Genomic DNA, 13,442 nt, shown 5'->3' with positions numbered 1-13,442 from the left:
AGTTTAAAATTGCAGGGGGCTATGATAATGCCAGTGCACTCTAGACTGGGCAACAGAGTGAGACTTTCTCTCAAATAAATAAGTAAATAAAATTTTAAAAGATAATTCTCTTCTTTCCCCAAGGGTAGAAGGCAAATCAAGCCTCTACCATATTATCTGTATTTTAGTCCACTTGATTAGAAGATGCTTCATAAAACACAAAGGCTTGAAAGATTTCTGCCAGTAGTGCATTTGATCCATCCATCTAGATATTTAATTCTTGTTAGCTCATAAGACATAGCCTATACTAAGATAACTTTTTATTAAATTATAATATAAAATAAATATATATATGTGTATATATTTATTTCCCACCAGGATACTGTCTCTACTAACAAATACCTCCTGCAATACCTATAATGTCACATAATGAAATCACTACACCAGTTTTTAATCATTTTAACTCAAATATTTCTAGAAGAGTGCTTCATATTCCATATATTTAGTTTTATTTGCTTATGAATATTTATAAGGGATGCCATTATTTCAATTCAATTAATATTTATTGAGTGCCCAGAGGTTGTATAACACTAAACTAGGCACTTTACGCATGAATACCTAAAATATAGGTTCCCAACACAGTGGATACAAAGGGAGATTGGACATAAGGGTATGTGCATACGCAACTGTCTATTTAGAGCTAAAAAATAAGCACAAGTCTACCATTAATGAATAGATTTGTGGACCTGGTATACAGGCACAGGAATAGAATTCAATACTTTCCTAAACCCTGGGTACCATTCAACTAAGTCAATCCTTATCCCTTAAGCTTAGAGGAAGAAGAATGTTCTGCTGATTTGTCAATCAGGTCCTGTTCAGGGCAAAACTTGTCTCAGGCTGCTTACAAGCCCACACACTGGAGATCCTAGTCCGCTTCCTCAAGGACAATGGGAAAAAGTCACCACGTGGGAGGCAGAATTAATAATGTCTTGGAAAGTAAGAACAGAAACAAAATATTTAAAGAGATTCAAAGTGCTAACACTTTGAAGGCAAAGGTACAGTATGAAAAAATTGAGCTCAGAGGAGATAGACCAAATCAAAATAAGAAAAAGGTCTATTTTTGATAGACCAAAAAGTAAGAGAGAGACCAAAATCAAAAAAGCAAGGTCTTGGAACTACATTTCTTTTCTATTACCTGAGATAAGGTCTGTGGATATAGTGTGTGAGACTCAGTTTTACCAAGCTCTGGGATGAAGACAGGCTGGTCACAGGTGAACAACATAACTGTGCACTGAGGAAGGGGGTTGGAGAAAGCCACTAGATATGTAAGCTGGTAGGAATTTTTAAAAATGGTATGACCACTTTGGCAAACAGTTATGTCCCTTTCTCATAAAGTCGCACATACATGTATTATAACCCAGCAATTACACTCTTAGTACTTACCCAAGAGAAATGAAAACATACCTATACAAAGTTCTATAAATGAATGTTCACAGCAGCTTTATTCCTACATGCCCAAACTGGGAAATAAAACCCCAAGTGTTCATCAACATGCGAGTGACAAAGGAGCATACCCATAACCTATGAACATGATGGACCTCAAAAATATTATGCTGAGCAAAAGAAGCCAAATATAAAATAGTACACATTGCTGGTTTTGTTTACATGAAATTCTAGGACAGGAAAAACTAATCCCTAGTGACAGAAAGCACATCAGTGGTTGCTTAAAGCTGGGGTTGGTGCCTCTCCCTTTGAGTACAAGGGGAATGAAAGAACTCTGTGAGGTAATGAGATGTTCTCTACCATGACTGTGAGGTAGTTACATGGGTGTGTACAACTGTCAGAATGAGATGAACTGTACATAGAACATGAGTCCATTTTATTATATGTAAATTATACTTCAATAAAGGTGATTTCAAAATGTTATTTCTCTCTTATTCCACACATTGGAAATCAAGTCACTTACCTAAGAGATTACCCAAATCTCTTCTCCCCACTATGATTGCCTGACTTCAGTGTTCCTTACAGCCTACACCACAAAGACTGTACGAGGAAAATGAAACAAAACGAAACTCATGCCAATCAGCCTTAATGCTTCTTGGCAGAATGAATAAATGATACAGTAAGGCAAGAGGTTGATAGTAATGGAAGCCTCTGAATTCTCAGCTGTTAGTTCCATGTTCTACTGTGATAACAGTAATTAAAAAATGGTAATGAATATGTTTTTATAAGTTCATGAAAACATGTACACATTTTATATATCACATACCTTTCAACAGAAACTGGCAAAGGGGGTTCTCTTAAAAAACAATTTCCGACCCACATAATCTGCCCCCCTTAGGACCCTGTACACATATGATAGCCTGTCTCATGTCACTGAGAATCAGATCATTTGTGTCTTCTTCCATTGTGATGGGAATTCCTTGAGTAGAGATCATTGTTTCTCTTTGTATCCATAGTGCCTGCCACACAGTAAGTGGTCAATACAGATGTGTTCTATATTATCTTCAATTCATAGAGTGATTCACTAAAGAGACAAGCACCAAGTAGGCAAAGGGGCCTTCACCAGCTCCCAGCTCCCAGTTCCGGTGACCTCATAGCTATTTCCCATGTGGCAACGGCTCTTGAACGCTCTCCACTGAAGAGCCTAAGGAAGACTTCCTCCTTCAGCATTTCTTACACGTGCAGGACCCTTTGTAAAAGGCGTTCCTTCATTCTTTCAGATCCTTATCGAGGGCTTATTCTGTACCAGGCACAGTACTAACCCCTGACTGAAGGCCTCTGTGCCTTTCATGCTCCTCTGTCACCTCTAGCCAGCATGAGGGAAATCTCAGAGCTTTCTAACAAAAGAAAGACAAAACCAAGAAAATAACAAACATATTTATCAAAAACATTAAAAGCTCAAGGGGCCATCTTATTTTTCACAAGAATAGACCTGCCTTGAAGCCACTGTAGAAGTTAATTAAAAACATCCCTACCCATGGAAAGCTTTGACTGAAAATGTCTTTAAGGTTGTCCTGAAAAAACATCAAATGCAGCAAAAATACTCTTTCTCTTGCTTACTACTCGTGCTTTTATGCACTCTCTCTGTTTTATTGCTCAGTTCTCACAGGATAGATTTCTTTAGCAATATAATTGGGAATCAAAGCACAAAATGAAAGGTCATTCTGACAACTGTCCTAACTGAGATTTTAAAAATTTATCTTCAAAAGACCAGCAAAAAATATCTTTTCCTACCTCTATTCCTGGATTTAAAAGGACAGAGATAAACAAGAGGCACATAATCTCTTCCTGGACCTAACACACGGAATAGACCAAACCCTTATTTATGTATACTGCAGCACGTCATTCCTTCATCAGAAGAAATTCACTTCTCAAGTTTAGGCCAAAGTCCTAAAATACCCTAGTTCTTAAAAGATGTGAGCAACAGTGAACCAACCTAACCTCAATCCAGTATCATAGGAAATGGCCCAAATATTTAGAAACTATGGTAGTAAAACAGATAAAAAGGGAATTCTCTAAAAACAAACAAACAAAAAAGGGAATTCTCAGTTACAGAATTGGTTTATAGCAGTGGTTCTCAACCTTCCTAATGCTGCGGCCCTTCAATATAGTTCCTGTGGGTTGTGACCCACAGGTTGAGAACCACTGGTCCACAGAGTCACTCTGTATTTTCACATTCTTAATTTTTCTACCTAAAAATGGGTTAAAGTTTGTCACTTTGCTCTTATACAGATATATGACACCCTGAACTTACTGAGGAAAAGCAAATGTATATAAACAGAATAACGTAAGAGATAAATATGATAAAGTCACCACTTAATCATACTCATGCTACTACACAACGTTGAAATTTTACTTCTTTAACACAGAAGTTGGTGGAATCTTCCAACGATTTCCCTTTCTTTGCTTGCCAACGAGGGAGTTAACTATGCTGAAAACAGGAAGGACACATTAGACCAGACTCGACTGCGGAAGTAGCCCAAGAGCCCTCTAACAACAAAACCCTCAACCACAGAATGACCTCTGTAGTCAGGTTTAGTTGGCGTCTGTTAGTGCAAAGCTTAAGTGCTTTATAACATCCAGGATTGAGAACACAGACACATCTTATAAGACAAATGAAGTTATTCAAATTCATGTAACTAGTCAAACTCACAGAGGATAACTGTGGGGTGAATCAGTGAGATTTGTGAGTTTGGGTCTTCCATAACGAGGACGAGCGGCTTCTCTGTAGGACCAGATCAAATCTCTGAGGAGCCTGCTTGACTACCGTACCTGTGCTGTCCTGGAGTCAGTCACTTCCTTATATAGGCTGATGTCCAAATAATAGCCAGACTCGTTTGTCAGGAAGAGGCGGATGGGAATTGCTTTTCCAGTTGGTGTCAGGCGAATGTTGATCTTCAGTTCTGCCTGGAGGACCCGTAATTTCCACAGCCGACTTCCATAGCGCATTACCATGCTCCGCACAGATTCCTCAATCTGCCAGACACATCACCAAGTACAAAACTTAAACACCTTGTAACTAAGGCCAATTTCGGATCTGCTCATCTTTGGAAAAGAAAGATTTTTTTTTAAAAGATGCTGGTTTCTGGAGATATATACTACATATATAGTCCTTACAAAAAGGGGTCAGATGAGTTTCTTCCCAAACGTACTCTTAGAACAAGTTGGGGACAATTTCATGTTGGCCTGGCATTTGAGTGGTTTTCTCTGGCTCATAACATTCAAATCTGTACAACTCCTTCCCCTCTCTCAATTACATTCATATCCTATATCAAAGATCTGCAATATCTACAATTACAGCCAAAGGATTTCAAAGAAAGCCCAAAATAAGAATAAAATATCCAGTTAAATAGCTATTAAGTAGCATTTATATGCATGGTAACTACGTTTCATTGCATTTACAGGCCCTTAAATCAACACAGCAATTACCACCATGAGCTTTTTCCCATACAATTTTATTAAACTTTATAATATATGTCTCTTGGTAAATTGTACAAATTAAAGAAAGGCAATTGTAGGTGGTGCTAGATTGTTCTCTCTAAAAAGAACCCTGAAGCTTGGTCACTGCTAAGTCCATCTTTGATTCAAGAAGATGAGGCAGACGTTCCCTAGTTTTTCTAAGCTTATACCAAGGCAGCTTTTTAGGGTTAGGAGAGTTATTTTAATTAAATGGCCTTAGATGGGATTTCTTGTTATTGACATGCTAAAGCAAAACTTTTTTTTCCAATATGGCTATAGGCAGGTGAACATATTATTCAAAATTTAGGCTTTCTTAAATGAAGCATCTAAAATGCTTTCTCAACTTCATAGAAAATCTCAAAAAATTCCATATTACTTTTCTCTTTTGGTTCTCAGTAGTATGTGCCACGCTTGTAGTTTGTTGCCACACCACAGAATTTTAAGTTAGAATGGATTTTAAGGAGTTGATTCCTCTATTCCAGGCGTCCTCAAACTTTTTAAACAGGGTCAATTCACTGTCCTTCAGACTGTTGGAGGGCCGGACTATAGTTTAAAAAAAAAAAAACTATGAACAAATTCCTATGCACACTGCACAAATCTTATTTTGAAGTAAAAAAACAAAACAGGAACACTGCTTCATGTGGCCCACGGGCCGCAATTTGAGGACACCTGCTCTATTCTCATACTTACTTGCTAGGCAAGAGATATTTATACATTCTTTTCCTGAAAGAACAAAAGCCAACAATCTCTATGTACAGAAAATTAATAGCCATCAACAACTAGAAAAACAGAGCCAGGACATATAGGATGTTGCGAGTGGAAGCAGAGAGGCTAATCTCAAAAACTCACTGAAAAAAGATAAGCCAAATCTTAAAAAACAAAACAAAACAAAAAACCAGTTATAGAGTGTAGGCCATGTTTTAAGTCTCTCAACTCCATCAGTCTCAGAATGCTTAGGAAAAGGTTTTGTTGTTGGTTTTTGTTTTTGAGACAGAATCTCACTCAGTTGCATTGATTGTACAGTAGCCTCATCATAGTTCATTGCAACTTCAAACTAGTGGGTTCAAGCTATCCTCCTGCCTCAGCCTCCTGCGTAGCTAGGACTATAGGTATAAACCAATATGTCCAGCTAATTTTTCTATTTTTGTAGAGATGGGGATCTCACTCTTGCTCAGGCTAGTCTTGAGCTCCTGACCTCAAGCAATCCTCCTTCACAGACCTCCCAAAGTGCTAAGATTACATGTGTGAGCCATCATGCACCTGGCCCTTAGAAGTTTTGCTTAAATTAGATGATGAAATTTTAAACTTAATGGGTAGCTCTGTCCTTGGCTTTCCTGACAGACAAAAGCAACACAACATTAAGTTAGAATCTTAAAGGAAAGAAGTAGAATACCATTTTTCAGCTTAGATACTAAGTTTAAAAAGCAAAAGTCCATGGCTACTATTGATCTTAAGAAAGAGAGATAGTGGTTCTATCTAAATTCCATAATATGACAGAAGGAGTTAGCAGGAACAGAAACAGAGAGCAACCTGTCTTTATTACACCTGGGATAAAAGTACAAAATCACCTTGTTTTCCTTTCTTAACTAACATAGAATGCATTAAAATAGAGCCTCAGAAAAGAAAATACACATAATACTTGCAAAATTCCTTATCAAATTTTCTCCACGTGGAAAAATACTAAATAAAAACTTGGAGAAGTTGCATTATCTCACTAATGCCACCAGGTAAGTAACACTAAGTGCACAGAAACATTAAGTTAGTCAAAATGCTAAATACTATCAAAATTCATTATTCGAGAGAGAATAATATAAAACAGGATCACTATTATGACAAAAATAAATGACCAGCAAGCTAACACCATACCACCTTCAGTTTGGAGGATCATTTCTAACGGTTCTATCAAATTTTTCACACTGTTCCAGAAACTCAGTCTTAGAAAGATTCTATAAACTTTAAAGATTAAGGGATCAACCAATGGGACAAGAGGACCTGTTTCTAAGTGCAAGTGAGCTAAGTATGAATGAATCTCTTTGCTCATGCTTGCTAGTGCTGGGAGAGAAGCTACGGAGAAATGTACCTTTGATGGGTCCATGATGACTGTGGGCACAAAGTTGAGGAAGATGTGGTTACAGTCAGTGCGGACATTTGTATTATTAAAAGCAACTTCCAACTCATCCATGGCTTCAAGGAGCAGCCGCTCTCCTTCATTTTGTAGATATTCAAAAGAAGCTTCCTATGCAGGAAGAAAATCGGCAACATTAGTGTGTTTCAAGAGAGGCAGTAAAGAAATGGCTACTACAATTACTTAAGCAGCAGTATGTCATGAATTATCAGGTACCTGGTGAAGACCCTGTTCACCTTTCTCCCAAGAGTCAGTCCAGCGACCACAGGCAGCAGGGGCAGGAAAGGGTCAGATAAAGAGTCCCTGTCAGCCCTCTCTCCTGCCTCTTAGTATATCATTTTCTTCCAAGAGGGTGAAATGCTGAGCATCCCAGAGCTATAACTCCAGTAGGATTATATTTCACATGTGCCAAACGGAGCTATTTAGAAAGGAAAAGCTGAAGAAAGGTTATAGCTGTGGGATGCACTAAGAGCTAACACATTAGGAAGTATCTTGCTATATACAGACACTACTCATACCTCAAGATAGGTTTACCACGGGATTACCTCTTTCCTAACTTTTCTCCTTAGTGATTTTTCTAACAGTATGCTTTACCTTTACCAAGGTATTATGTGTTATTATGCTTCCATTATCAAGGATAATCAAATTAAAGGGGGAGAAAGTCTTTATTACATGAAATATTTACTTTTGTGAGAGAAGTGACTCAGATTTCTGTTGGTTACAGGATAGTTAAGATGAAAGAGAACAAGAGTCTTGATTCAAAAAATGAAAACCCAATTTTGAACCATCTGTCCTTCCATCAAGGATAACTTCCCTTGAAAGTATAGCACAGTAGCGCCTGTAGCTCAGTGGGTAGGGTTCTGGCACATACACTGAGGCTGGTGGGTTCGAACCCACCCCGGGCCAGCTAAAACAACAATGACAGCTGTAACAAAAAAAGCCGGGTGTTGTGGCGGGCACCTGTAGTCCCAGCAACTTGGGAGGCTGAGGTAAGAGAATCGCCTGAGCCCAAGAATTTAAGGTTGCTGTGAGCTGTGATGTCATGGCACTCTACCCAGGACAACAGCTTGAGACTCTGTCTCAAAAAAAAAAAAAAAGAAAGAAAGAAAAGTACAGCACCCACCTTGGTGACCAGATCAGAATGTCTGATGATTGCACGAACAAAGAATCTGTAGTCTGTCACTTCTGTGCCCACTTCTACTTTAGCAGCCCCAAGATACAGGTGCATTTTGTGATTAGCACATGGAATGGCAGTGAGGTCAAAATTTCTCATCCGGTTCAGCTCCAACTGGAAAGCCAGAGCAGGTTCCAGGTGACGATAGATACGATCCTCCTCAAACTGAGCACAAGAATCAGAGAAAAAATAGCTCACAAGAGGCAGTTACAAAATTATATTATGAATATGTATGTAAAAGAGAGGCCTAAAGATAGAAACATAGCCTGTGAGGTGCTCATGAACAACGAATGCAAGGGAGCTACATACAAAGATAATGCTACAGCTTACATAAAACTAGGCACCAAAGCACCTATCACTTCCCAAACTGTCATCATTTATACTTTTATAAGTAGTGATGATCTGTATTAAAACAAAAGAAGCAAACAAAAAAAGTCAATTCCCTTAGAACTCTTACAGCACATGTGTTTTTCCAGAGCACATGTCAACTGAGTGAATGGAGAAAGAGTACCAAAATTATAAGCGGGTAAGAAGAAGAAATCAACATGGTCTGAAATTGAATACTTCAAAACAGAAGAACAAACGTACATTAAAAAGAGTGGAATATAAATGAACTGTAGGGACAAGAATAATCCTACTAAGTACAGTAGTCCTTTAATATCACATCCTTAGGATCACTGTAAAAGGACAGAGATAATTTTATTTTTTTATTTTTATTAAATCATAGCTGTGTACATTAATGCGATCATGGGGCACCATACACTGGTTTTATAGACTGTTTGACAGATTTTCATCGACAGAGATAATTTTAAAAGTTGTTGCCTTCTTTGGGGAGCTCAATACGTTTGATTGTTTCCTAAACCAAACTCTTTCAAAAGTGAATCTGCTTTAATTCTCAGACACGTGTAAGACAAAGGGAAGCACAAGTTAACCACAGAAAGGAGAATGGCAAAGATAAACCATACTTGAGCTTTTAAAAAATAAAAATCATAGACAAAAATTAACAAATAAAAATAGGGAAGAAATCAGTCCTTACCTTATCTCTTGCTCGGAATGTGAAAAATTTAGGAAATTCTCTCTGTATTAAGAAAAGGAGAGGAAAATATGTCAGTGTGTCATAGATACAGATCTGTAGGGACAAACATATAGAAGCAGTCAAGCATCTAGATTACAGTTTTCTAGAAAACATGCTTTTTACCTAAATTTAGTCCGGGAAATATGAACAATTCTCTGAGTAACCATCACTTTGAACCCATTTCCAAATTTGAGAATCACATTATTGACCTAACTTTAATATCTATCCTCTCCCAGGAAAAAAGTTTATATATTTTTTTCCCAAGTGAAAAAAGTCTTCCTGGGTGTTGCTCTTGGCACAACTGGGCATATAAAACCAATAAACCAATATACCCTTATGTTGCAGTGGCTGCAATAGTAGTTACTGGACTGATTTCCCAAGTTTCTCCTTAAGCAACTCTTAAAATATAAACTAGTCAGATAGCATAGAATCCTTTCACATGCATTCTCAAGTCAATAATTTCAAGGTTTTAAACAACATTTCAAGACAAAGAAAAGTATAAAAGACTACTTTTGGTCACTACCACTGTATGTATTGGAAAGAATGGAGTGGAACTAGTGAACTTGTAATCATTAGGTCTTACTGCTTTTTTGCAGGACTTTATATAAGAAAACAACCAATTTACTAGAACCTTATTAACAAAGATGAATTCAATTAGCAGAGTTCATTAGTTTCTGAAATTTAACTTATTAACACCTAATACCCCTGTTTCTCAGATGGGAAGCTCTACTGGCAGTGCTGGAATCAAGTCATTACTGTTTGCCTCTATAGGAGGTTTCATTAGGCATCTTCTCCATTAGGAGTGCAATATAATCAAACACTCATGGCTACAAGGCAGAGAGACCAGGATTAGCTACGTGTATATCCTCAATGTGCTTTAGAAACCATGAAGGAAACGTGAACTGAAAATCTTCCAGGTGGCCAGCATTCTCTTGTATCGTCCCACCCAATGCTCTCAACAACATCTAGAGGCAGGTATTACAACCCTCATTTGAGCCAGATGAGGAAACCTTGGCCCAAATGATATGCCCAGGATCACATAGCAGAAAATAAGCTTCGGTTTCTCTAATGCTAGAGCCCATGCCCTTTCGCCTCTCAAGGACAGACTGCTACCTATTTTTGTTACAATACAACTTCCTTATTTAGAGAATTTCTCTTTGATAAGACCAAAAAAAAAAAAAAACAAACAAAAAACCCAGAAATTAAGATGTTAAAGAAAAAAAAGCAGAAGACAAATGAACAAAGCAAAACTCAATGCTAAAAACTTACGGTTCTTAAATTTACTGACATTTTCTTGAATACTTTCCACAAGTATTACCTCTCAACTTCACCTTAACTAATGCTTGCACAATTAATAAGCCCTTTTACATTTTCCTTGGTAGTTAAACTGTAAAATTATATTTAACAAGCATCTAGATCATTTACCAAGCCCAGAGAAATCCCTTGTCCAGGGTCAGGTCTTTAAAATCCTTTAAGAGTACATATTAAATAGGACTGATCTTTTACTAATGAAGTTTTGTAATGCTCTGGACTCTCGTACACACACTCCCACCCAGTGATAGAGAAGTACAGGGGAATGGCTTCAAGGTGAAATAGGAAGGAGTCCCCTGAGTTCACACTTCAGTAGAAGAATTCAGTGAATTCAGTAGATTTCACACTTGAGGCTTTATAGAATCTAGTTTTGGTTTTATTCTACAGAGGTATAGCTTTCAAAAGCATGATCTAAAAAATAACACATGTCAAAAGAGAAAGGGTAACAAAATCTTTCCATGGAACCCTCTGAAAGAATGATTAAGGATTATGGTAATACAAATCTTTTATACACACAATTTTCTATTATACCTGAACTACTATTAGCCAATTAATTGAGATATTTATTTAGTTATATCATTTATTCAATTATGAACATTTGTAGGATCAAAACAATTTCCCTTCAAAAACAAAACAATAGTAATAAAAAAATGCTTTTTTCCCATTAAGAAAATTTATAGTAACTAAAAGGCATGTAAAGCAGTTTGAATAGAAATATCTTAAATACAAATTAATGAAGAAACTGACAAATTCCTGGCAGAGCTGGGCAACAACTAAAAATTAGAAAAACCGGGCGGCACCTGTGGCTCAGTGAGTAGGGCGCCGGCCCCAGATGCCAAGAGTGGCGGGTTCGGACCCAGCCCCGGCCAAACTGCAACAGAAAAATAGCCAGGCGTTGTGGCGCACGCCTGTGGTCCCAGCTGCTTGGGAGGCTGAGGCAAGAGAATCGCGTAAGCCCAAGAGTTAGAGGTTGCTGTGAGCCGTGTGACGCCACAGCACTCTACCGAGGGCGGTACCGTGAGACTCTGTCTCTACAAAAAAAAAAAAAAAAAAAAAAATTAGAAAAACCAATTCCATTAAGGTTAGCTAACAAAAGTTATCATGACATAATATAATCAATTTTTTTTTCACCTGCACTTGTGAAGATCAGCAAATTTTTTTTTTAAACTTCTGTGTAAATTTTTAGCTCTACAATTTAAGTATCAAATATTCAGAATGGGAGATGGCAAGAACTTCTGTGCAATAAGAAAGCAGGACTATCAAGCAAATCTTTGGAAGAATCAGAAGTCTAAAGACTGCCATAGAAAATCATCTCTTTTGGCAGTCTAAAACTACAGAATCACAGAAAATACAGAAAAGGAAAAAGTCTAATCCAAAGAAAATACAGAAAAGGAAAAAGTCTAATCCTTTACTAAGAATTTATCTAATTTTACTAAGTTTTAGTAAACTCCTTCATCCCAATTCATCTTCATACTGCCAATTGTTTTAGTATTCATGCTTATTCCATACTAATATTACTGATTTCAAGGAATCCTACTAGTGTTCAGGGCAAATATCATAATGGAATGTATATAAAGAAAAACCCTCTTACTATTCTGGTACCAAAAAAACAAAAGAATGCAACGTTTCTCAGAAGGAAATTATACCCCTGCTGTGTTCTAATCAGCCAACCATCATCAAGACAATCAAAATAATTTGCCCAAATTAGCCAATCAAGACACCCTGCAAATCAGAGAATGTGAAAACCTGCAACAAAAAACATCATAGCCGATTATGATACTAATAATTGTGTTAAAAACCTAATGAGATGAAGAAATTGGGAGCTTGCTGGTACAATTCTCTTTTACCTCAACATGCTGAGAACTAATTATATACACTGTAATTAAAACAAAAACCCAAACCAAACCTTCTGAAAACTAATAGTTGGTCCACTAGCAAATAGAACTACCTCTTTTTTCTTTTGTAAAGAAATGAACGACTAATTATGCTATCTGTTCCTGATAGTTCATCCATCAAGAGCCAAATAACCCAAACACTTAATCTAAAAGTGGAATCACTCAAACAACAATCATAAAATTACAACAATCTCTTGGACGATTTATAATAATTTTTTTAAAAACTCATGAAGCCTTATAAGCAAGAAACAAAAGGAAACATGTATTAACATGTAAAACTATTTGATTTTATAATAGTTTTTGTTCTTTTTTTTGTACTCAGGCCCAGGTGACAAATGGTGACCAGCTAATACCATGGTTTTTTGTCAAAGGATAAGGTGACAAAAGATAAAAAGGAAACCTGAAAATATGCATTTTGGTAATAAAACTTAATAAAACTTGGCTGAGGTATGGTGCCCCATGATCGCATTAACGTACACAGCTATGATTTAATAAAAAAAAAAAACTTGGCTGAGAAAAATATGGGAAGCTTTAAAAAATGCATAATATTGGGCGGCGCCTGTGGCTCAGTGAGTAGGGCGCCGGACCCATATGCCGAGGGTGGCGGGTTCAAACCCAGCCCCAGCCAAACTGCAACAAAAAAAAATAGCCGGGCGTTGTGGCGGGCGCCTGTAGTCCCAGCTGCTCAGGAGGCTGAGGCAAGAGAATCGCTTAAGCCCAAGAGTTAGAGGTTGCTGTGAGCCGTGTGACGCCACGGCACTCTACTGAGGGTGGTACAGTGAGACTCTGTCTCTACAAAAAAAAAAAAAAAAATGCATAATATTGTATCCCAATTAGCTAGCACTTTCTGCTGTACTTTTGGAATTACAGACCTGAAATGTGAATGAAACTAAGAGAGAGTGAGTTAACGAGTTCCAACCA

General features: G+C 37.4%; 1 protein-coding gene across 9 annotated transcripts in view; it reads right to left on the bottom strand.

Moving 5' to 3' along the window:
- Positions 1-13,442, bottom strand: part of ACACA (acetyl-CoA carboxylase alpha) — a 338,844-nt gene that overhangs the window by 103,846 nt on the left and 221,556 nt on the right. For all 9 annotated transcript variants that reach the window (XM_053570250.1, XM_053570252.1, XM_053570251.1 and 6 more), the window contains 4 exons: positions 9,277-9,318; positions 8,190-8,405; positions 7,022-7,177; positions 4,255-4,458 (listed from right to left, as the gene is read on the bottom strand). In XM_053570250.1, the coding sequence (XP_053426225.1) occupies positions 4,255-4,458; positions 7,022-7,177; positions 8,190-8,405; positions 9,277-9,318 (618 nt within the window). The remainder of the gene's footprint in view (positions 1-4,254; positions 4,459-7,021; positions 7,178-8,189; positions 8,406-9,276; positions 9,319-13,442) is intronic.

This window comes from Nycticebus coucang, chromosome 18, assembly GCF_027406575.1.
Source record: "Nycticebus coucang isolate mNycCou1 chromosome 18, mNycCou1.pri, whole genome shotgun sequence".
Classification (NCBI taxonomy): domain Eukaryota; kingdom Metazoa; phylum Chordata; class Mammalia; order Primates; family Lorisidae; genus Nycticebus; species Nycticebus coucang.
Note: the sequence above shows the minus strand (reverse complement) of the source record. Positions and strands in the feature narration are given on the sequence as shown.